General features: G+C 43.5%; 1 protein-coding gene across 4 annotated transcripts; it reads right to left on the reverse strand.

The window, feature by feature from the left end:
• Nucleotides 1-1987: 1987 nt before the first annotated feature.
• ark2n (arkadia (rnf111) N-terminal like PKA signaling regulator 2n) lies at nucleotides 1988-25684 on the reverse strand. 4 transcript variants are annotated; one of them, XM_063210066.1, is made up of 4 exons: nucleotides 24146-24492; nucleotides 20985-21893; nucleotides 8214-8295; nucleotides 1988-7419 (listed from the first exon to the last, which is right to left on the reverse strand). In XM_063210066.1, the coding sequence occupies exons 1-4, from the start codon at nucleotides 24183-24185 to the stop codon at nucleotides 7266-7268; spliced, it is 1185 nt and encodes a 394-aa protein (XP_063066136.1). In that variant the 5' UTR covers nucleotides 24186-24492; the 3' UTR covers nucleotides 1988-7265. The 4 variants fall into 4 exon arrangements, with proteins under 4 accessions (XP_063066136.1, XP_063066135.1, XP_063066134.1 ...); XM_063210065.1 differs by lacking the exons at nucleotides 1988-7419; nucleotides 8214-8295; nucleotides 24146-24492 and adding exons at nucleotides 13344-15030; nucleotides 25649-25684; XM_063210064.1 differs by lacking the exons at nucleotides 1988-7419; nucleotides 8214-8295; nucleotides 24146-24492 and adding exons at nucleotides 13344-15030; nucleotides 25491-25678.
• Nucleotides 25685-25997: the final 313 nt, after the last annotated feature.

Here is a 25997-nt window from a genome sequence, read left to right on the forward strand (position 1 = left end):
TCTTTGGATCAGATGGTTGTGGGTTCGAATCTCACCCTTACCTTTCTCCCTACACCTCCATCCATGGCTGAAGAGCCCATGAGCAACGCACTGCTAACCATGCATTGCTTCAGGGACTGCGAATGATACCCTGTAAATTGCTATGGGTACATTCGTCAGCTAAACGTAATGTAAGGATCCAGAATTCTTGAATTCCACAGAATCAGAACACGCTAAGCCGCAAGTGCTATTATAGCTGATGATCTGACATGGATACAAGAGATATGATGGATCAATGGACAAGTATGAATTAGTGCAGCACCTGTGACTCTGTAGTCTGGCTATCATGACTTCCAACTCTTTGCGTTGGTCTGGCGAGAGGAGAGGGTGGGCCTTGAGATAATGTTGGAGAAAAGGCAGATGGAGCGACTATTTTGACTTTTTGAAATTTGAAATTAAATTTTGAGCAGCGTCACAGGTAGAAATGGGCCGTCCCAGACTACTGACTCTGGGTCACGTCCCGAATTCAGTGAGGATGTTGCTGCTGAACTCTTGTTAAGTGCCTAATCATGAGTGCTGTCTTCATATGTCTGTGCCGACAGCGCCTGCTTCAATGGACTGCTGCTGCTGCTGTTGACATGGGTTCAGCACAGCGACTTGGACATTGCTATACACAGACAATGGGACAATGCATGTGAGCTGCTCCTCTGTAAATGCTTAGAATAGTGTGAATAATGTGCTAACTGTATGAAAAATAACTGCCTCAATTGTTGCCATTTCCCATGTTTTTACAAGTTTCCAATTCTGTTTGCTTGACAAGATGTTCTGTCAGCAACAGCAACAAACGGAACCGTTCACTCTCACCACAGTCTTCCAATATTTCCAGAAAAGCTTCTGCCCAAGAAATCCTGCAACCCCAGACGCTACTGATGGAATTGAGGCCTCTGCAAATGATCTGATGAGTGTAGTACCCACATGGTCATCTGGGATTGCACCTGATGAGAACTTAAAGCTGGGGTGAGGAACCTATTGTTTCGGGGGCCATTTACGCCCCCCTGAGGCTGTCTTATCCGGCCCCGATATAATTTCAATGTCCTGCCGTTTCACATAAAATTTCACATAAAAAATGATATTTTTTAATGGAAAACTTAAAAATGACATTAGCAATACAATCAAGTTATATTTTCAGGGGACCTAGTAAAGGCGGGGTATGTTGTAAAGGCTCCCACCTTCAATATCCTGGTTGGTTTTCATAGTACGGCCCTTGACACCCCTGACTTCAAGGGAGCAAAAAACGACACCACAGCAGCAATAGCAAAACCAATGTTGACCATCATGACGAGACTGAAAATGGATTTAGTGCTAAGGTATTTTTTGAAAGGTGTGAGGAAGCTGTTGATTTGTGGCATTACACTGCCAGTTCATTCCATTGTTACGTAAGATCAATTAGAGGTCATTTCCTTTTGGGCATGGCCATTGCACTGTGTTGATCTTTTTGTGTGTGCGGGTGAGATACACAACCCTCCCAACTTTTGTGTACATAATTGTGTCCACACGCACGCACACACCCACAAACACGCTGACTCTCTCAGGGGGTTAAGTAGGGGGCCCATGACTAATTTCATGTTGTAAACACATCTGCATTTTTCAGCAGAGGGGTTGAAAGGAATAAAGGTGTGACCCAACTTTTACTAGCCAGGGGTGATTTTGCTGCTTTTCATTGGTTGTCTGCTTCTGTTATTCATAGCTTCAGTCAGTCATTGGATCTCAACACCAATTGATAAAAAAATAGAACAACAGAAAGAAATGCTCCAGTGGTTGTGGTAAGTGAAAAGTAAGAATTGGAATCAGTGCACAACTTTTCCCTTATGATCGGTAAACACTCTTATTAATTCAATGGTAAAGCAAGCAAAAACTTGACTCTATTGAAAAACCCATGGCAGTGACACACCATGCAAACATACAGACACTTGCACAAAACTACACACAGAAAAGAAAGAAGCTCCAGTCTTTTAAATAACTATTAATTTATTTTAAAATAGTTTCATTTCTCTCTACATCATATTTGTCATTTTGAAGGAAGTCTGGCTTGCTGAGGCAAGAGAATATTATAAACATTCCTCCTAAAATACTGAGGAAAAGGAGCAGTGGACACAGGAATAAAGGAGGGGGGGGGGGCACAGAGGGAGGGAGAAGAGCTCCTTTGGAATCAGTGGTGGATGCCAAATGTGTGAGACAGTGTATTGTATTTAATGTGTGTGTGTGTGTGAGAAGGACATAATGCTGTAGCACACATGTAATGGTTATGAGGGGTGATGTACTACTGTACATGACATAGTGTACAGTCGGACAAGGAGGTCGTCATCATCTGAGACGAGGGAGACGTGTGAGATCAGAAGTGTCAGTAGTTTCCCACACATGGGGTGTAAACCAAACCAGTTCCTCCCGTCATTTCCTGCTGCTAGTGGCCTCATGGCCCAAAGCTCTATGTCCTCCATGATCAAAGTTTCAAGCAATTAAGCAATTTGTTGAAGTTTGAATCTCAGAAGATGAGAGCAATTGATTCTCTCTTTTTTTCCATTTCTACTGCCGTATCCACAGTCTCAAAGTTTCAATCAATATCTTGCAAAACATAATTTAAAAAAAGTGATCTCATTTGCAAATTGGGATGATGAGTGCTCTGCGCTGGTTGTCAGTGGGGAAACTCTGTTTTCTCTATGGAAACGGGGCTACACAGAGGCAGGCAGGAGGCTACAAGCAGCAGATAGGGGGACGGAGGAACTAGTTTGAGATCCACCCATTATGGTTTGCACATACTCATACTGGCCAGCCACAGTAGGTTCATGTGTCTCCACACACACACTGCACAAAATATTACCTGAAATAATATGTACCCAAAATAAAGTTCACCATATTTTATACATATATTGCTGACCTGTTGTAGGAAACACTGCAGTGGAATAAAGTGTGTGTGTGTGTGTGTGTGTGTGTGTGTGTGTGTGTGTGTGTGTGTGTGTGTGTGTGTGTGTGTGTGTGTGTGTGTGTGTGTGTGTGTGTGTGTGTGTGTGTCTTGCCTCAGAAATGTGTGACTTTACGCAATATCAGTGTGTGTCTGTGACTGTGTGTATGTGTTGGTGTTGCCTCATGAATGCGTCTAAATGTGTGACTGTGTAGGCAATAGCAGTGTTTCAAGATCACTGTCACCTTTTCATCTCTTCCTGCCCTCATACTGCTTCAAAAGATCAACTCCAGGGTGCATTTCTCGAAGCCAACGTAGCTACTTTGTTGTTTTCAATGCATTTTCCCATTGGCAACTACCAAAGTTGCTAACAGGCTAATAACTTCTCTTTTGAGAAATGCACCCCTGGCTTCCAATTCCATTCATAGATACAGAATACTAGATGCAGCGTTGACCGTTGACTTTGTACTGGAATGAATGGCCTCACTCGATACAACACCCCCATCAAATCAGTGACAAGGCGATACGCACATTATCCTACAGGTGGCAGTAAAACAACGTCTGTGAACATTGGATACCACACCAGGGGCTTTTACTACAAAGCTCTGGAGTAAACCAGGTTAAGATAAGAGGTAAATCATCTAATAGAAGAGCCTTTGGTCCTCCCTCTTCTATTAGATGATTTACCTCTTAACTTAACCTGGTTTACTCCTGAATCAGCTTTGTAGTATAGGCCCAAAAACGGCAGCACTCAAGGTTGGGCCACGCCAACTCGCTGAACGCAGCATCTAGTGTTGTGTATCTGTGAATTAAGCTGATATTGGAGAAATATGAACCAGTCACGTACAAGACTCCAAGCTGAAAAGGTGTAGGTCGAGATGGGAGGTGTGGGATGAAAATGCAGCAAAAGGGGACCTCAAAGGGCATTACAAACATAAAGGAATTGAATGCACCTACATGTGTATGGACAGAAAAAAACAGTGGAAAACAAAAACAGAAAAAAACAAACTGAGAAACGTCAGCACTGACATACAGGTACAAGAGGAGGACTGCAGGGCATGTATTTGCAGTTTTTTTTTGTTCAACTTAAAACACTCCAAATTACAACACAAAATAAAAGACTAGGATCATTAGGGAATTACTAGATGTTCGGTCTCATTACATGCATCTCATGTTTGTTCCAGGTGTTTTAATGTATTTATGTACATCCTCAGATTAGATGTAAAAAAAAAAAAAAAAAAGCTGAGGAAAAAACCCCCACCTACAATTAGGTCTGGGACTCTTACAACAGAAAATCCTCTGGGTCTATGGACTGACACCATGCCATGATTTTTCCAACAACCAAAAACAGTCAAACTAAAATATTTCACACATATCTGTGTGTGTGTGTGTGTATGATACAATGCAAACATAGACAGTTTTAAAAAAAAAAACACACACAAAAATGAATGCCTGTGAGTAAATGATACCCACATAAAGTTACATGGTGTGTAAATAACAAATGAGAGCAATGAACCCTTCAACACACACATACACAACAAAGAAGTGTCTTCCGTAAGTAAAGAAAAAAACAACAACGAATGAAATGATTGGATGTTGAAGTGCTGTCCGATTCAGGCTTACAATGTTATTAAAGGGACACTGTGCAGGAAATGGTCAAAAAAGGTACTGCAACTATCCTGCTGATTGAAACTGGGCTGCCTATTGCCAAATTTGGTATTTACATGAAAGTTTACTAAGTAATAAACAAATATTTTCTAGTATGGTCCAAGTAGAGTCATTTTTGCAGCTAAAAATTGCTATTTTTGGAAATTCAAAATGGCGGACCATGGAGAAGATCCCCCTTTTCATGTATGAAAAGTGCAATTTTTCCTGTCATAATGAATACTTAGAATTTGATGGTGGTGGTAAGTATTCATGAAAAAGGTAACATTAGTGAATGGGAAGCATGAATTCTGGAAATAAACAACAAAAAAATCTCACACAGTGTCCCTTTAATTATCATCAAGATTTACACCCTTTTGTATTCCACAGTTGTAAGTACAGACTGCACTGCTTCAGCTCTCACACGGCATTATACGGATTGAGCAATTTGTACAAGTTGAACCTCAGAAGATGAGAGCAATTGATTATTTTTTCCCCCATTTGTGCTGCAGTATCCACCATCTTGTCATCATGATCCATTCTTTATTTAACTTCTTAATGCAGAAAATAAAAATATACTATATTCCATTTCTCATTCGAGGCAGCGTAGAAGGCAAAGGGGCCAAACACGGAAAGCTTTGTATTGCATCTAAAACAATTTCAGCTAGACAAAGTCGGTTGTCTGAATAGTTAGCGGCGCTTCAGAAAACTACAGAGAAAAACGGCCCACAAAAGTAACAAGTGTGAGTACCGGGGACATAGGATCACGCGGATACATTTCAGAAGAACAAAAGAAATGTTATTGGTTAGTGATCTTCGGGTCTAGAGCAAAAGAGCCCCTGTGGTTAATGCAAGTGTAAGGTTTTTGAAGGTGTTTTGCGTGTGCATGTGTATTGTATTGTATTTTGAGCAGTAATGGACAAAAAGGATTCATTAGTTACACCATAGTGCCACATATTCCACATGACCTTGTTTTACCTGTCCAATTGAGCCAGGTGATCATTCAACCAGCCAATCACCTTCCTGAATTGGACAGGCAAAACAAAGGCATTTGGAATATGTGGCAATGGATTGTAATGACTACATCTTGCCCATCACTGACTGAGTCGTGGTGTAGAACAGATTAAAGGAGGTTAGCGTGTGTTGTCCACTCTGCGAGAGTGTATACATCTATGAGTGATCATGATTGTATAGTTAACTCTTGATTGAGAAGTCTCTAAAGTGCAGCAGCAACAACAGTTCATCGTCTTCAGCCTCTGCATTTCACACACCATTTGTTAAAAAAAACAAAAAAAACAGAACATACATCTGCCCCCCTCTGTCTCGCTCGCTCGTTCACACACACGCTCACACACACACACAAATCAAATAGCGTGCACACACACAGTCACACAGTCACACAGTCACACACGGTGCATCCAAAACATCCACTTGTTCACAATGCACATCGCAGGACAAAAAAAGTGTGAGTTACATTGTGGTCTTTTTCTGCTTAGTGCGTTTTACAGTGAACGAGTTTAAAGGAACAGTCAGAACATTTTACACCTCACCCTCGAGTTAAATATATAGTCCACTGATCCTGACGCATGTGCGTGCCGAAAGCCTGCTCATCTCTACTCTTTGCCGCCATTATGCGGCAAGGTGTAGCAAAGCCTGTCCCTTGAAATGTTGATATTTGACGCCCGCTACATGCATCGTCATTGGAAGAGATGCTTGAACCACACGTTAAACAAGGTGGAGACGGGTAAAAATTCAGGTGTAAAATGATCACCTTTCCAAAAATGGTGGACTGTTCCTTTAACATGTTGGATTCATCCCTGTACATTCATTCCTCGAGCAGCAGCTTTTTGAGGCTATTGCACAGCCATTCATTCACTCACTCACTCAAAGGGTTCAAGTCAATTTCTGTCCTCCTTCATTTCCTTTTGCTTGTGGCATCGTGACGTGAGGCTCAACGTCAGTGATCATTTCTAGTCAATAGATTGCAAAAAGAATGCAAAAGGTCATTCTCTCATTTGTAATCGGGACACTGAAAAACAAAACAAAAAAACAAAAAAGAAAAGAAAAAAGACAACAAAAACACAAAAATCACTCTGTGCTGGTTGATAGCGGGGAAACGTATGATTTTTCTACAGAGGCAACAGAGTCCACAGGAAAGGACGGGAGGACAAATATTGACTGGCACCTAAACACATGGAGGCAGTCATGCAAACACACACAGACACACGCACACACACATATACACACACACAAGCGCGCGCACACACACGCACATTCATATTGCTTATTAGCGAAGACCTGACGTGGGTAAAAAGAGGAAGAGAAGGAGGATGCAGGCTAGTACTTGATCAGTGCACACACTCCAAAAGCGTCTATGTGTATGTGCTTGTGTTTGCGTGTCGTGTGTCTACGCTCCATGTTCTAGGTTTGATATGTAGTGTGGGACCCATTAGGCAATGGAAGCCGTATAAACATTGTGGGTTTCTTTTTCACTGTAGTACAAGGGTGCGTGTGTGTGTGTGTGTGTGTGTGTGTGTGTGTGTGTGTGCGTGTGTGTGTGTGTGTTTGTGTGAAGCAAGGGTGTGCGACTGTGTTACAGCAGGTTTTCGGTTCGTTTGAGGAGGGGTGAGGGATCTGTTACAGTAGGTATATATGAGCGTGTGTGTGTGTGTGTGTGTGTGTGTCACAGCAGGTATCTCTGTCTGTCCTCCTCCAGTGTCAAGTCCACTACCTCGGGGGGCGGTGCCCATCCGGGCTGACTAGGGTTTGTGTTCCACGTGGGCTTGGGCCCGCTCTTCCAAGAGGACAGAGACTGGATCACCCCTCCACGAGGGAACCTGCATCACAAAACACTCAAGAATTAGAGTAGAGTAGAGTAACTTTATTAAAGGATAAGCAATAATTGAACCATGAGGGGTGGTGAGGGGGACTCTAAAACATTGCAGACAACTCAGATAAGGGGCTTGTTGAAAATGTTGAAAATGGTGCACTTGCCCTTTAACACCCAATGGGAAATTAGGGTAACCTTGATGCCACTCTGCTCAGGCCAGCGCACCCAAAAAGTAAACTTAGTATAACATTGGGTAAGGTGAGGAAAAAAGGCATCAACATTATAAAATTATAACATTGAGTCATAAGTCTAAAAATCCTCAAGGCATAAGCAAATATATACAAGACATCACAAGACAGCACAAACGGGGCGGGGGAGGCTCTTGGGGAGCAGAGAGACAGAGAAGATGGCATTGAGGGTTGGAGAGGTATTACTCACAAACCCAGTGCAGTTTTATTGTACTCCGAATCATACTTTATATGGTTATCACGCCTCATAAGCCATGCACTGCTATCCCATTTTGATTTTGAAGAATTTCAATGTAGTGGACACGGTCGACCCATGCACTGCTAACATTGGATTTAATGGAGCTCCCACGTTTCAATGTGGACACCTGTGCTTTATACCGAGGTATGGTCTCTATGTTTGTACAATTATCTTTCCCTTGTGTGGCTTATATTCAGGTGCCCTTTATAGTACAGTTCATATTTCCAAGGGGAATAGTTTTTATAGTAGTTTGCACGGTTATTATAGATTTATAAGGGTTTATTGATGAGGTTGGAAATGTGTTTTTATTCATACCTGGGGTTCTCCTGAACGCCGATTATCTCCACTTCACTGTCTGAGGACGGTCGGCTCACCTGAGGCTTTGCCTCTGCCTCACCTAAAATAGTAACAATGAAACACAATGAGTAAGACATCATGATATATGCATACAAGTCCCCATAGTGCCAGAAAAACCATAGCCAGTGACAACCAAAATACATAATCAAATGACACAGCTCTGCTCCCTCCCTGGAGCATTGAGCCAGTTTTTCAAACTAAAAGTTGTACTGTTGAACAGTGATTTGCTTTCTGTCTGACACATGCACCACCACATTTCGCACAGCGGGTTGTTTCGATTATGTTCATTTTCCTCTACTGCATGAATATGGAGCACTAGATAGTGCACACAGCATTGTGGTGTGGCCCAACCTTGACATGACTGATCAGTAAGCAGTGATGGACAACCTGGGTTCATTAATTACAACCCGGTGCCACATATTCCATTTTCAACCAGGCGATTGCCCTGCTTGAACCATAGATATAGAACACTAGACACTGTGTTCAGCCTTTTGGCGTGGCCCAACCCTTCGCGCCGCCATCTTGGTCCAGTATCTTGTGTTTTCGATAGATCCTGCGTCATTGCCTCCTACAGGATCATGTGTGCATCACCTTATCGCTGATAAATGGAAACGTTATACCAGCTAAATATGGCGACAATCTGACTTGAGCCACTACAAAGGAGTGTTCTAGTGTTCTATCCGTGGTTCTATCCCTGAATCAGAAGGCATTTTGAATGATTGGGGAAGAATGAAGACTAAAACTGATATTTGTTCACAAAAGGAATAGCGCATCTACGGGATCTAGGTGGGTCCTGAAGTACATTGAAGTGCAAAGTTAGGTATACTACAAACCCAAAACGATAACCAAAAACAAACAGAAGACTTTGCTAGTGAAGATTAGTTCAAACGGAGATATTTTATGGACATTGCGCATCTCTTGCTGCACATGCCTATCCGTAACAAGAAGGGAAAGAGGCGATTTCTTTTTCTGAAGAAGCGATCATTCACCATGATGGATGGACAATAACAGACCTGAGGGGGGTAGTGTATGGGGGTGTGAAGATGGCGGCTCCTGCTCTGAGTGGGTGTCTGACAGGTCATAGTGCCCCACAACTTCTGGCCCAACTGCACAAACAAACAAAGACACCAGTGAACGGCAGTGAAGTGCAGGCTCCATTTTAAATTGTGTGCCATAATGGACCGACCAAGTCCTCATGAAACTTAAGTCCTGTTGCTTGTTAAGTTTTGGGACTTGTCGGGCACTGCAAGTGATTGTTTAGCTCAAGGCACTGCAAGTGTTTTTTTCTGTTCCTAAATCTGGGTCCATCAGCTGTGTCCATTTTCTTCTATTCATATTCTTGTGGTTCCTTGACCACTAGCCTACTGTGGCCGCTACAACGATTGTTAAGGTTAACAGGATGTGTTTTTTAGGAAATGGCGCAATTGGAGGCCAAACAGTCGGGCACTTGTGTGAAAGATGTTAAGATTTGTTGATCCTTAAGAAAAGGAAACTTCCTGAGACTACCATCGCAGCTGGTTGGGCACAACTTCCCTTTTAGAAAATGGTAGGAGATGATCTGTGGTCTCTTGCAAGAGAGTTAAGCTGATGCATAACATTCAAAATAATTATTTTCTCATTTAGGAACATGTAGTGTACGGACCCCTGTTCAAGTGCCAGGTTTTCATGATAGACAAATAATTGCACGTCTTTTTTTTATTTTTTTTATTTAACAACTCTTTCCACCTTTAATGAAAACGATATCCTTTCCTGTGTAATGCAATTGAGAAACAAACCCAAAGCTTAGTTTAAAGTGAAAAAAATAAAATGAATTAAAAACTTAAAGGGGTATGCCACTATTTTGGGGCTTAATACAGTTAAAACCGTTGGCTGGGGTTTATAAAGGTGGTAAAGTGTCTTATTTTTCATGATAAGCGTTGTCTTCCTTTAAGACAAGTTAAGAGGAAATATGTCGCTAAGCTAGTGAAAGTCAATGGATCCGTGTAGCATGCTACAATGCTACACGGATCCATTGACTTTCACTAGCTTAGCGACATATTTCCTCTTAACTTGTCTTAAAGGAAGACAACGCTTATCATGAAAAATAAGACACTTTACCACCTTTATAAACCCCAGCCAACGATTTTAACTGTATTAAGCCCCAAAATAGTGGCATACCCCTTTAAATTAACAGTTGCATAAATATGCACACCCTTAATACTTTGTTGCAGTATCTTTGGCTTTTATTACAACGCTCAGTTTTTTTGGGGTAGGAGTCATAGCAGAGCCAAAGATAAAAAGAATTAGCGTGTTGCCATAACATCCCGCGGGAACTTCCGCCGACCAAATTGGCGGCAAAACCGACCATATATGGTCAAATATGGCCGACTTCGCGGTCCCATTCAGTTTTGCTAGGTTAGGTTACATGTACTAATACTACAAATTCGGCCGAACTGCTTCTGTTCTGACTCCAGTTACATTTTAGGTCAAGTAATTACAGAGTCCACTGACATGTGGTGCTTTGAAATGCGCAAAAACGGTTGTTATACATCAATTCTTCTCAGACTCCCTAATGATGGTCAACGGAAACAAACGCTACACCTGGAACAAGGTGACACAGCAAAACTGAATGAGGCCGCGAGGTCGGCCATATTTGACCATATATGGTCAGGTTTGCAGCCAGTTTGGTCGGTGGACGTTCCCACGGGATGGTATGGCAATGCGCCAATTCTTTTTATCTATGACTGCCGTCACAAGCTGTCAGACTGAGTGTTGATGGGGGGACTGTGGATTCTACAACTGCTCGTGGTCATTCGGACATATAAATGGTTCTGCCACTTTATAGTCGTTTCCCTGGATTCACGAGGCAGGCAGTGGACTTTGAATGAAAGTGCTTCCGACGACCACAAGTCCAAAAAAGCAGAGTTGTACCCTTCAGTACGCTGGCTTCTCATTCACTGCCATTCATTTTGAGGCTGTGTGTTTACCCTCCGAGTGCTCCGCCAGCTCATTTTGGGTAGGCGGAGCATACGAACCGACTGCATCAATATTGTGAAGTTAGCATGCACATGACAACAAGTGCAGTCACAACTGTGCGTGATGAGTAACCCCTCCTACTTTCTGTTCGTTTTCTGAGATATTTTAATCTAGTCCGAATCAGCCATTTCTATTACCGACGTCCTGAGATAAAAATTACATTTCCCCATGTCCATATATAAAACTAGTCCCGTCGGAATAGGGCTATACTTTGAGGCCGTTTTCTCTTCAGCTGGAACTGGGGCCTTAGTAAGAGAGGAAGGAATTTTGAACAGTTCTAAATACCAGTGTTGGCACTAGGGCTGGGTATTGCAGCTATGTTCCTGTATCGATTCGATTTCGATTCTTAGGGTTTTGAATCGATTAATCACGATTCGATTCGATTCGATTCAATTCGATTCACTCCGAATCGATTCAATCCGTTCCCTTTTTGGTGCAAGGATTTCCCCCAAAAGATGCTGTTGCCTATTTTCATATAAAAATGTCAAAGGGCTGTGGCTTGACAGTGTTAACAGATTGCTAATTTGTAATAAGTAGGCCTAGGCCTAATTGACTAATACCTACTGGGTATTTTCCATAGACATAAATGAAACAAAAAGAACAAAAAGAAAAAGAACAAAAAAAAATGATTTTGTGCCCTGAGAATCGATTATGTGAATTTTAAATGATATCGATCGATTATCGATTGAATCGATTATTTTACCCAGCCCTAGTTGGCACAAAACCTTTGGCTTCCAGTTAGAAAGTTGAAGATGAAGAAAGACAGAATGACAATTAACCAAAGCACAAGTATAAATAAACAAAAGAATGGCTTCACCAGAATAAAATTGAGGCTTTGAAATGGTCCAGCCAGAATCATATCGAACATCTGTGGGGTGATCTGAAGAAGGCTGTGCACAGGAGATAGTGGGCAAATATTGGCACATCAAGATGTGCTACGCTGATAGACTCTCTTACCCAAAAAAGTCTCACACTGAGTGTTGCAATAACAGCCAAAGGTGCTGCAACAAAGTATTAGTTACAGGACGTGCATATTTATGCAACCATGTTAATTTAAGTATTGTATTTTCCATCTTTCCCATTTAAAACTTTGGGTTCACATTTCAATTGCATTGTACAGGTTATACTACAGTAAAGGAGGAAAACGTTGTAAATTTGTCTTGTCATTTTTTTTTACATCATGAAAGTCTGGCATTTGAACAAGGGTGTGCAAACTTTCTACATCCACTGCATACCTCCACATTTTAGAAAAGCTCAATTCAACACGTTTATTTTTGGAACTAGCTAGTACAATGATCCACCTCGATATATCGCCATGAAGCACTTCGATTGTATGCATTAGCAACGATAACTGCTTGTGCAGTTGGGCAAGACCAGACAATACACAAGGGAAAAAACTATAACCAACCGAACTGGTAGTAATGTAAATTGAAATAGCTTACTTTTTTGCTGGGATCACCAATTGAGCTAATTGAGTACAGCCGGATTAAACAGTGGGGTGGTTCCAACAAGTCGTGTATGAAAAGTGCAAATTTCCAAGCCATAAGGAACACTTCGAAATTGATGGTAGCAGTAAAACGTAGCTTACATAGTAGGGAACACTATTCTTTCTATTTAGCCACAATACAGGTCCTAGTTCCAAGATTTCTCAAAATATACAGAGTAGACAACATATTCAGGTGTTCAGATATTATATATATATATATACCAGGCATTTCTTAAAGACATCACTCTTAAGACGATCATTACAACAATACACAATAGTAGAGACTCACCTCAGAAATTATCCTCAAAATGGCTGACGATAGTGTTGACTTAAAATGATTTTACACCAAGAGTCTGCCTCATACAATGCTACAATGTAGAACTTGGCCACACACACACACACACACACACACACACACACACACACACACACACACACACACACACACACACACACACACACACACACACACACACACACACACACACACACACACACTTCTACTTTGCATTCAGAGTCAACTAAAGATATGTTCACAATTTATCTGAGTTATAATTACGTAGAAGAATAAACTCGCATTGAACACATCCTTTTCCCTCCTTTAATAAAATTCTACTTGTGAAACCATCGTGTAAAACGACAAAAAACATACGTGGTCTTTTTCAAACACCATAGCCCTTCAGACACAGTCAGACGGGGGGTGTAACTCTTCATTGTATGTATGCACAGTATTTAATGCAAATAGGCATTTCAATAAACAGGCACTCTAGTTTTATTGACTATATCATATTTCAGGTTAACAAGCAATTAAGGAGGGTCCCTAAACTCCCTGTCAATGGTTTAAAGACGGCCTAACGTTTATCAGCACTTAGAAAGTAGTCCTGCACTCCAGAATCATTCATTCGTACAAAAAAACGTAAACAATTTCTTCATAACTTTAAGTTTCTTTTTCAACTGAACTGGGTTTTCTGTTAAGGGTGAATCTTTCCATGGTCACCTGTTAGCGTGCATGTACACTCAAGATTTGTAATGCCAAAAACAAACGTCCTAATCCTAATTTGTGACTATTGCGTTGTATGCGTGTATATAGATGTTAACGGTGTTAATCGGTGAGCAAGTGCAAGTCAAGCTAAGCTGGCTTGATCTGTTTTTGACACATGCAGGTTACCAGTTACAGCAAAGGAACACAGGACAGACAACTAATAAAAAACAAAAAAAACGTCTAACTCAGACAATCAGGACAACTAAATCTGAACCTGATTTGTTACTAAAAAAATAAGGATTATCAACTTTTTTTTTACAACAGCACATCTAAAAGCAACCCTGAGATGTTGCTGGGCGATTCCTGGGGGGCTTCCAGTGTTTTGGTGGCACAATAACATTGCATTGCTGGCATACTGCAGTAAGAAGATCCGTACCGTTTTGGTTTTTGTTTGTTTGTTTTTTTTTTTCAGCGCTGCCGTGCACAAGTAAACAAAAAGTCTGAAGCTCCTGAGTACCTCAAAGGCACATGCTCTCAGAAAGGGATAGGGGGGTTGGGGGCTATGACGTATCAATAAACAGGGGGAGAGAGAATGAGGGAGAGAGATTGAGTGATTGACAGAGAAAGAGATCAAGAGCAAAAGAAAGATGGCAAGAAAGCAAGAGAGTGATTGAAAGAGAGAGAAAAAGCAAGAGAGAGAGGCAGAGTGAGTGAAAGAGAGATGAATAGTGAATAAAAGAAAGATAGAGGGAATGCCAGAGAGATAAAAACCGAAGACAAAACAGGAGGAGGAAGTTGGGTGGTGGTGGCAGGAGAGGGAAGGCTTGGGGAGGTGTACGTCTACGTGTCTCTTATGTCTCTTTCTTATACATTCAGCAGGTTGGGGTCGACGGGCTGCTCGGGGGCCGTGGCTGCCGTGCTGCTGCACGCGGTGGCGCTGGGGGCGGCGTAGGTGGCGTTAACACTAGCACTCAGCTGGGCCATGCGCCATGCCGCCAGCGTCTCCTGGGACTCGGACGAGGGCAGGAAGGAGCTCTGGCGCCCGCCACCCTGCTCGCTCTCCGACTGCTCGCTGTCCGAGTGGAGGCGCGCCAGACGGTCCATCCACACGCGGAAGTGCTCCTCTGTCTGCCGCTGCATGACAGCGAAGCGCGTCAGCGCCTCCTCCAGGACTCCGCCCAATCCGCCGCTGGTGGTGGTGGTTGCCGTGGTAGCGCTGGCCCCGCCCTCAGCCAGCATGCTCCGTCCGTGGTGCGAGGATCGGTAATGTTCAGTCCGACGGCGACGGCGAGCTTGATAAAGACAGCGGCCCAAGCCGAAGGGAAAACACACGGTCACACGTCACGAGCACGCACGCGCACACACACAGACGCACGCACAAACGGACGGACGAACGAACGAACACATGCGAAACGGACGGCGGTCATGCTGAGTTTGTTGTTGTTGGGTGTAAGTCAAAATGAAAAACGATTTCATGGATAATGGGACCACGTCTAGAAGATGGTGGAGTTAACTTAAGAGGGACATGCTGTACACGAATGCCAAAAACAGAATGTAAAGACACGGGCCTCATATGCAAGTCACACACCTTCTTGACGAATCTCTGGTTGAGGAGGACTTTTAACTAGAAAAATGTTAGCTCTAGGTAGTAGGAGTTCGCTTTGGTTTTTGTGTACATGCTTGTGACCATGCAAAGAGTATTAGATGCATTTGCTGCAAAAAAAAACAGACTCTACGCTTAGGATTTAGGCTGCATTTGCCTCAACATATTGGTTTGGCTATATTGAATACCTGCCTTTAAATTGCTTTTAAAATCCTTTTTAGAGATTTTTCTAAAACAGCTGGCTTGTACATGATGGACAAGAGAAGGACATTTCCAAAGACTACTACACCAGAAAAACAAGGGATGAAAATTTTGTCAAAGACAACCGAGGTAGACAAAATATGCAAAAACACCGAACAAAAACATCTGTCAAACTGCTGCCAATGAGATGACATATTCCGAAACGCTGTAGTGATTTTTTCCCTATACTTTCCCAGGTTTTTCTTATTCAAAGTACAAAGCCTCATTGGCAATGAAAAACGTCACTCACTACATTCCCAAGAACATCAAACCAGCTTCTAACTAAGTTGCCAACCACCACAGATGACCCTGGTACAAGCTTGAAGACTGATATCTCCAACACGGGCATTTCTCAAACTGAAGTGTTCTAGCCTTGCTAGGATGAGTAACCCCCATTTTTCCAAGGTGTATCCACTTACTAATTACACTTGGAAGTAGGGCTGGGCGGTATACCGTAAAAAAAAACGTGATAACGGTTTTCACCTACACAAGGTTCACTTTGTGATGAGGGTTTTTTTATCAACGTTTTTAATCAAAAAAAGTGATTAAAATAGAAATGGAGACTAATTAAAATTCTGGATTTTATCTCATTTTGAAGCAGAAACATTGAGATGTGGGGGGGAAATCACTGTTTATGAGAAAACATCGTGCAGAGAACCGTGATATTAATTTTCATTAAGAAAACCATGATACACATTTTTTCCAGAACCGCCCAACCCTACTTGGAAGTAGTGTATTGATTGGACAGTCTTCGGTGAAATCCGTCAAAAAGGGCTGATACTCGTCCTAGCAAGACTAGAACACTTCAGTTTGAGAAATACCCAGCATTGGCCCTTTCAAACTGGACCACTTCACTTTTCCTCACACACTGTCTGCTTTGCCATAGTGGCATATCAAAAAGGATAGACACATATCAAAAAGGCAGTGAATTCAACAATGGAATCATAATCAGAGGAGAGTTCGCCACCAGTGCACAGTTTTTTCTCACCAAAATGCAATCAAATATCGGCAGAGAGCAGGGTTCTACAGTCCATGCTTTGTTGGAGTTGCTATTCCGAGAGCTTAACACTAAACTTGAGTCATTCTTGTATTTCTTTCTTCAAATCTTTTTTCTACCATGCTGACCAACGCCTTTACCAACGGACCAACGGCTCAAAAAGTAATGTCTCCTCTGGACAACACAGACAAGAAAATCAGTATGAGATACAAATGCAAAAAATAATAATACAACTTGCTGACTTCGATTTGGATGTACTGCATCTGCATTTTGTCTTGTTTTTATATTATGCAATATTAGTAAGCCACTGTTTAAAATGACACACATGAACCGCATACTGAGGTGTAGGCTGAGTGGAAGGAAGGGTTACCGCTAATACACCTCAGGACTCCACAACAAGAGGCTGGATAAATGCTGCTTAGCCAGCTTAATACTCTCAGGCCTCCAAACTGTGTGTGTGTAAGTGCAATCAGTCATTGGCTCAGACCAAATACCACAATGAGTCCCTCAATAAGTTTGACATCATCACAGCAACTGGATAAGGAGATACTTATGAATGGCCTGCAATGCATGTGCCTTCTGCCACATGAAGTTGGCAGCATTTACGATGGGTAGGAGGGGGAGTACATGAGTGTTGTGGGGGGGGCTTTGTACGCTAGTTTAAACTCAACCACCTACAACTAAACACTACCAAGTAGAGACCGGCCGATTTAATCGTCCGATTTTTGCTATTTTTCAATAAATCGGCATCGGCCAATTTTCTTATTTGGCCGCGCCAATTTTAACTCAGGCACATCTGCGGGCAGCCATCTACTTGGAATGATCAATGCTGGTGACGACCAGCGTGATGTTTCGCTCTAAAATATAATAACGTGAAATATAATAAAGTGAAATTTTAACAAAGCGGATGCAATTAATATTTCTTTCATTAACAAAGCATTTTTAGCATGGCAATTAAGGATAATATGATAGTATGTCGGCCCTAAAAATTGGCCCAAAAAAACGGCAGGTCACATCGGCCATCGGCTGACTCTGACCACTAAATATCGGTATCGCATCGGCCTTAGAAAAACCCATATCGGTCGGTCTCTACTACCAAGACCAAGGTGATGGCGGTGGACTTATGGAGGTCTAAGCTCGCTCTGCAACCATTCTCAATTGAAGGTGTTGAAGTGGAGATTGTTAGCACTAGAAGTATCAGAGGGTTCACCTATGCCTCTTTTCCACTGCCGTTTTTCTGGTAGGCGAACTGCTCGACACAGCGCGACCTGGCCGCCACTGCAGTGGAAAAGAGGCACTAGAGATCAAATTGGACTGGTCAGCCAACAGATGCAGTGTACAAACAGGACAGAGTCCTGTACTTCCTGAGGAGGCTGAAATCCTAAAAGAAGAAAACATCTCTACAAACTGCCCCATCATCCTCCACTCTATAACACCATTATCCAACAGAATAGTGTGTTCAGCTGGAGGCTGAGGGCATTGTCGAGTACAACTGGCAGAGTAGGAAATTCATTTTGTCCCAAGAGCCATACATCTCTATAATATGTCAGTCAAGGATAAAATCAAATGCTTGGAATTCTATTCTTAGTGTATATATTTATCTATTTTCATCTATACAGAGCCATCTGGAACAGGAATTTCCCCTTGAGGAAAAATAATGAATAACTTCTTAATCAATCAATAATAATCTATTTATTAGGGGTGGTACGGTTCACAAAATTCACGGTTCGGTTCATATCACGGTGTCAAGGTCACGGTTTTCGGTTCTCTACGGTTCTTTTTTTTAGTTCATGATAAATGATTCCATGGGAATATTATACACTTAAACTGTCGTCAGCTGATGTGCGCTGTCTGAGCGTTCCAAATGCCCTCTTTCAATTGGCTAATATAATTGGACTTATCACTTAATATCCTATATATGGTTTGTATAGGCTTATAATGTGAAAATGGTGTGATTTTAATGGTTTCATCCTCTGATTGGTCTCATACGCTAATGTTTTAATCAGAGAGAGTGGATAAGATACTCCTAGAATCTCTATTTTACATATTTTTCTGGGCAGTACATGAATTGCGGTTTGCCACGGATTGCACGGTTCGGTTCGGTATGTGTGTGAATTGAACGGTTTCGGTTTTCGGTGCGGTTTGTACCATCCCTACTATTTATACATTAGTAAGTATAGCATTTGATTTTTACCTGGCTAGTATTTGCCTAGAACAGGCGTTCCCAACCTTTTTCAACTTGGGGCCTACTCGAAATCGTCAAAAATGTTCGGGGCCCACCTCTGACCCAATTAAGAATAAAATTCAAATAGATCAACAGCAACACACACACACACACACCAAAATATGATTAGTATTTTTGGAAAATGATTTCAAGGCCCACTTGGAATACCTTCAGGGTCCACCAGTGGGCCCTGGCCCATAGTTTGAGAATCACTGGCCTAGAACTTAATATTTAAATTATTGATGGGTTGAGGGCCAGGCATTGGGATAACCCTGCCCGTACGTCTGTGTGACTGCCCGCAGTGTTTTGCTTTGCCTGCGGTTGGAACCAAACAAACAACATATATATAGTGTGTGTATCTAGCATTGGCCAGGGGGCCAGGGAGCCATCTCTGATAGCTCTGGTAAAGTCTATGATGTACATTCAAGCCTGATGGGTGTTGGCAGTGCAATTTAGCGCAAAGGAGGAGAGCAACACCGATGTGGTGCAGTGTGGTGTGATGTGGTGCAGTGTGGTGTGGTGTGGTGCAGTGTGGTGTGGTGCAGTGTGGTGTGGTGTGGTGCAGTGTGGTGTGGTGTGGTGCAGTGTGGTGTGGTGTGGTGCAGTGCAGTGTGGTGTGGTGCAGTGTGGTGTGGTGTGGTGCAGTGTGGTGTGGTGTGGTGCAGTGTGGTGTGGTGTGGTGCAGTGTGGTGTGGTGTGGTGCAGTGTGGTGGACTTGTCAACATCAGGGAGCTCTGAGGTGGCTGATCATTTGACAGGGGACTGACGGCTCAGCAGCTCACTTCAAGTCTCAAATCACAGCCAATTAGCTCCTCTCTGCACCCGACAGTAGCTGATGGACCAATTAAAAATGATTGAGCCAAACTGAGTACAACCCTCTGCATCGACAGAAGACAGGAAGGCACAACCAGTTGATTAAACTGTCAGACGTGAGATACGCTGATGTGTTTTGCCTCTCTCTCCGCAGTATGTAGCTCAGCAGTAGGCATTTGCAATTCAATAGTGTGGACACTTGCTTTGTGGAGTTTAATTGTTCAATTAAGACATCAAGGTAACTATAAGATAAGAAAAGCCTAGTGGTGAGCACAGTGCCAGCGATACAGATCAAGAAAGGCATTACTAAAACACCATTTTGTCAGGGACCAGGCAGGGCATGCCTGAGAACTTCCAATATATTATTGCACACAAACCAACCAACCATTTTAAAACACTTCGAAACAAGTGAGCATCTCTATTTTTTTGACAAGGTGACCTGGCCCTGAGGTACCATTGTATGTTTATACCAAGTTGAACATACTTAAGACAATTATTAAAATGTAGTTTACCAACAAGGAAACAATAAGAGAACAACGTTCCTATCACACCTGTGGTAAAATGTGATATTTTGGTGCTAGAAAATAATAATGCATACTGACCAAGCTTGCCTAGCAAACCTAAATCACAGTACCATCATGCCACGCATGTTCATGACAACCGGCACGTTCCTTTCATGCTATAATACATCTCCAAGCTGAGTATGTAGTGGTAATGGACAGAATTGCAGGACTTGCAGAGTCAGAGGACTATTATACAGCTATTGGTATACTTCTGCGGAAATGGTTTCGCGAACATTGCCAGACTGATGTAAATTTCGTCACGCAGACAGGTCGAATTTGAAGGCTTATGTGGTAGAGCAAGTGTCTGCGTGGATCACACATTTGGGCAAGGCAACATCTAAGAACATCAATTGAATGCATGCGAGTGCAAGCCAAGTCAAAAGCAAAACACAGTTTTTCATAGTGTGTTTGTTAACATTTCAGCTACAACACAGAACGTTCTATAAACATTCTGATTCGACCAAAGAGCTTCATCAGACCTGATATTGTCATGAACAAATTTCAGTGCATTATGCATGCCAAGCTGCACCCTGCATTTCTGCATGTCAGAACAAAAAACTTAAGCTTATTACCGCTTATAACTGAAACGGATGCAAAAACAGCCCATCAAATCAAGTCTGTATCGCCGCCCTCATGGCCATGTCCGCAGGAGCACCCCTCCTCCTTCAGAGAGTCTGATCTACCACATTCACACTGAGACTGCATTTCAGAGGCTGATGAACTGCTACAGGTTGTCATGTGAGAAATGACACAAACAGTGGGTGGGTGTCTGTGTGTTGAGGTGCTTGAGTGTTACGCCACGTTACCTGGTGTGTGTGAGTTGATGCCGGTGCCGGCGCCGTGCTCGTTGTCCGACGAGGACGAGGAAGACGAGGAGGAGGACTGCGCCGTGATGTCGCTGTCGGACGTGCTGCTGTCCTGCAGCAGGTCGGGCTTCCGCCGCGCCGCCGCCTCGCGCTTCTGCCGCCGCATGCGCATGCGCTCCTTCTGCAGCCGGCTGCGGTGGCCGCGCACCCGCACCCGCTGCCCGTTGCTGGCCACCGTCTGCTGCTGCTGCTGCTGCTGGCGCTCCTGGCAGCGGTTCTTCTTGGCCGCCATGGAGGCGCTGCCGGGCGTGTCGCTCTCCGAGTGCGAGCGACGCGACTTCCTGCCTGTTGCCCCCGGGTCACCGGCGCCGCTGGCACCGGCCGTGCCTGTGCCACGCTCGTTGCCAGCCGCCGCCGCTGGCGTCGCCGTCGTCGTGCCACTGCCCGTGACGGCGCGCTTGACAGCCCCCTCCTCGGCCGACGACTGCGTGTCCGAGTCGCCAAGGTGGCCGGAGGAGGACGGGGACAGCAGGCAGGGGGAAGAGTCGCTCTCCTCGTGGCCGTGTGTATGTGCGCGCCCGCTCCCTCCACCACCACCAGTGGTGGCGCCGTTGCCCTTCAGGTCCTTTAGCAGGCCGGGCATCGACAGGAGGCCAGCCGAGCAGCTCTCCGACAGGCTGGTACCTCCTGCTGCTGACGCGTCCTCGTCACCCTCGCCCGGCGGAGAGCTGGTGGGCGTGCTCACAGACTTCAGGGGCGTGTCCTCAGTGCTGCAATCGGCCTGTAGGATCTCTGCCTCCTTCTCCTTCTCCTTCTCCGTCTCCTGGCTGGCCATCGTGGCTGAGGCGGGGGTCTGGGCTGTGGGAACGGGTCTGGGAGACAGACAGGCTCTTGATGGGACGAGCTTGCCTGCAAATGTAAACACCGTGCATAAGCATTTCAGCAGGAGACAAAAAGTATAAATCACTAGCTAATTATTACAATAGCAAAACATGCATCATGCAACATGTTTTGTTTTGTTGGTGATGCGAGCCAAAATTACATTCATTGTCGATCAAAATGGCTAGTAAGTTTTCTTGTCTACCAGCCAAACTGAATTTCCCCAAAATTTGGTCGGTTGGCAGGTGTTCATTTAGAGCCCACCAGATAACTAGTGCATCTCAACATGGTCAGCCTACGCACTAGACAATTGACGCCAGAGAACCCTCTTGCTATTCCTGGTCTGTTGTCTCCCCCCAGTGGTTAAGGTCTGGGCACAGTAGCTGCCATTGCAGACTCTGTCAGGATTTCAGGGCCAATACATTCAAGATCCATCATAGAAAAAGCGCTTTATTTCTAACATGGTAGATTGAAGGCTGCATGTGCAAGTCGAATGTCCTGTGAGCGTATTGCATTTGGAATGAGGACTTCAACCAAAGTTAGTCTGCCTGAAGAAAGCGGTTCAAAAATGATGCAATATATTTAGATGTAGATTTAAGACCTGTAGATCTAAATGTATTTGAATTTGTAAACTGAAAGGAGTGGACCCCTTTAACAGGGATGAACTATGGGCAGGGATCTCTCATACTAGAATATTTTGCATTCATTTAAATGCATATAAATGCAGTCCATTTACCATGTGGTAGACTAGAGAATAGGAGTGTTCCAGCCTGTACTCAGCAGAAATAACTAGCACTGTACTTTGGAAAACCAGAGATACTAAACACCACCAAAAGGTTACTAACACAGTGATGCTGGTTACCTACAAACCCTTTACACTTATTAGTTATGACTGCACACACCAAAGTGTCAAACACATTAAAAAAATGTAATGAGGTACAATGCAGAAAAGTGGGGGGAAAGTAGGCCAGAAAAAAACAGAAATAAAACAAGAAAGAAAGAACAGACACAGGAGGGCAATTCATCTTTTGAGGAGCCACTTTGAGATGCTCCCTGATGCATTCACTGCAACAGTGAACCACCCTGGAAGGCTGAAAGGACAGCGTAACAATTTATTTTCACCTTGTTACTGTACCTACGGAAAGCGAACAGGGTCAAACTAGTATTTGTATGGGAAAGCTCCCCAGCATCACCCACAAAAAGTTGGGGAGTTTGCATCCTTAAACTGTCTGTAGATACAACGCTATAGAACGTATAGCCAGTGTTGTATTCACTTGTGGGAGAACAGGAATGGGGGTGGGGGGTGGGACGGAAGGTGGAAAGAGGACAGGTGGCATGATGGTACCACCGCAAACTAGCACTCATCCACAGGCCACTCTGTTCCAAACCTGAGCAATAGACTCATTAGGCTAGTAGACCTCTTTCACACCATCCAAACCTTGGAGCATTTAAGCTTAATGTTAAAAAGGGCTTGAAGTGCTAATGATGAAACACTGTTTTGAGAGGCTTGACAGTTGCCGACTATAATCTGCGTTCGGGGGGACGTTCCAGGACAGGGTTTATTGGTCACAAGCGATCAAATTAAGCTCACATTAGGGAGAGAAAACAGCAGCTAGATTTAATCAGTTCATGCGTCTGGCCTTCATCTGCCTAGCCCCAAGTGGCTGGACAATCTCACTCACTGACTTAATTTTGTTTCCCCAGCTGAAGGTCACAGACGTTTCCCACTGAAAAGCAAACATGCATAACAAGACTGTTTGAAGACTGGGTTACAAATGAAACTACCCAAACATGGTATCACTCTGAGATTTAAAAATATATATATTTTGCCTAATTAAATAAATTAATGACATAACAACAAACATAAAAACGGCAAGTGGGCGTAAAAAGAGGGTTAGGTGATGAAACAAAATACCTCAGTTTGGAAAGGTACAACGGGTCTAAAATGACAGGTGACGGCACAAAATGTTTGCATTCATGCAAGGACTTTTACACAATTTATTTTATACACCTATTTATATTTTATACACAAGTATATTTTGCACAACAAAATTAGTTGTGCAGAGAGAGAGAGAGAGAGAGAGAGAGAGAGAGAGAGAGAGAGAGAGAGAGATCAACCCGAATTTTACAACTTAAGGGCCGTACACACACGTCGCTGCTATTTACTCGCTACTTGCTCACTCGCCTACTTGCCACTCGCTCTGGGTGATTTTGTTTACTGGTTGTCATGGTTCCCGCTGTCCGCGCCAATAACGTCCGTACGAAACAAAATGTAGACCTACGCTGTTTAACGTTGATCGTGTGCTGTGCACAACCATGCATATGAGCCTTTGATGGTGTACACTGTATTGGATGTATTTTCCTCAACACTTCAAAGTGTGATTGCGTGCAGAAGTTGGGTGGTCAGAACACCACAGGGGCAACGTCACCTGTCAATAATCTGTATCCTGCATTCCAATTGGTTACTCGCTTAACTCGCGTCGCTCGAAGATAAAATAAGTTTATCTCGGAACCCGCCCACATCGCATCGCTTGTACTCTCCTCGCCTACTCGCCAGCGAGACTCGCTGGAACACGTAGACATTCTATTGACTTCATCCGCTGAGCGAGTAACTAGCAGCGACGTGTGTGTACGGCCCTTAAGCCCTGTAGCTGGAGAAACCTGACAAAACGGAGTTTGCAGCTTTCCACTTCTATGTTGATACTGCATTGTATTAGATTCTATGCAGGTGTCAATGTACCACAATCTCGCACACTGGGTCGGACACCCTATCATTCTCTATCCACTGAACCTTAGCGTTTGGCGTATAAAAGTTGAAGAAGGCGAGACTCGCATGTCGTGACCCGTCAACAGTATCGCCAGCAGCACAAGTCACGTCAGCGCGAGAACTTGTTCAGAAACCCACTCATGTTGCAGGCAGCACCTTGCCGCGCGGGAGGTGTAATCCAAGCCAGTTACTCCAACACAGATCTCACTCTCTCAAGGTCTGACAGAGCTATAAAGACGTTGTCAATCATGCATCACATGCACACAACATACTTTACGGTGCATCATCACTAACAAGGGAATTATGGTTCATCATGCCTTCTAAACAAACAGCGTTGACAAGTGCACGCACAGCCGAGAAGCTGCTTGCACGTAGCATCTACACAAAGTCCCACATCTAGCCTACACATAAAACGCCATTGGGGTATGTTTGATGTCTGACAGTTCTCTTCCATAGTCAGCACATTGTAAACAGCTAGCTCAACTTCCCAAATTCAGTTTTCCTCTCTGGCTAGCCAGCCAACTTCGTTATCTGGTGACTAATGCTAACGTTAGTATGGTATTAAGCGGCCTTGATGCAACACTTCGCTAATGCGAACCAAGTGCTCAGTGCACAGCTGCAACCCCAGCCAAATTGACGTTCAACGACAGATGTGAATGTCATCGTTTACAACTTTAGAGATATAAATGACGGCTACAGTGTTACACAGCCTATAGTCATTCTTTATGGGTAAGTTTTGAAAATGGAAGGCTAGCAAAGGGAGGAAACCCCTAGCTGCTAGTTCTCAGCTAGGCTCTAGCTGCTATTAGCCAGCTAGCTAGGTGGTTAACATCCACAGCAACCATTATTAGCCAGCTTACCTGGGATATAAAAAGCCCTCAAGTGCCTAAACTCTTCACCATCCTACTGGACCTTCGCCATGCACACAAACATCAGCCATCAAGTGTGCACAAGGCAGGTGCAATTACAATATTGAGTTAGTAAGTTATTTTGCAGACTCTTTGGAACGCCGTCTCACTTTGCTCAATTCAAAATGTCCACTAGCCAGAGTTTGAGTAATTTCGATATACGCAACTTCCGGTTAGTGCACTTTACTGTGCAGAAGAGCCCCTCTTGTGGATTGGGGAGGGACTGTCCATGCTCATATCAGCTTCACATTTTGCTTAGTAAACCAAAAGAAATTTGATTGTGTGAATTAAACTGACTTACAACAAACAAACAAATCTCGTATCAAGCAGGTCTGGACATCCATACTACACAAAAGTGCCAGACACAGTTAGAGCCATTCATTTTCTTCTACATCGCTCTCTCAGTCTGGCTCTGACACAGATTATGTGTAGGCTGCTATGCAGGGGAGAGTAGACCGG

The sequence above is a fragment of the Engraulis encrasicolus genome, chromosome 11 (assembly GCF_034702125.1).
Source record: "Engraulis encrasicolus isolate BLACKSEA-1 chromosome 11, IST_EnEncr_1.0, whole genome shotgun sequence".
NCBI lineage: Eukaryota > Metazoa > Chordata > Actinopteri > Clupeiformes > Engraulidae > Engraulis > Engraulis encrasicolus.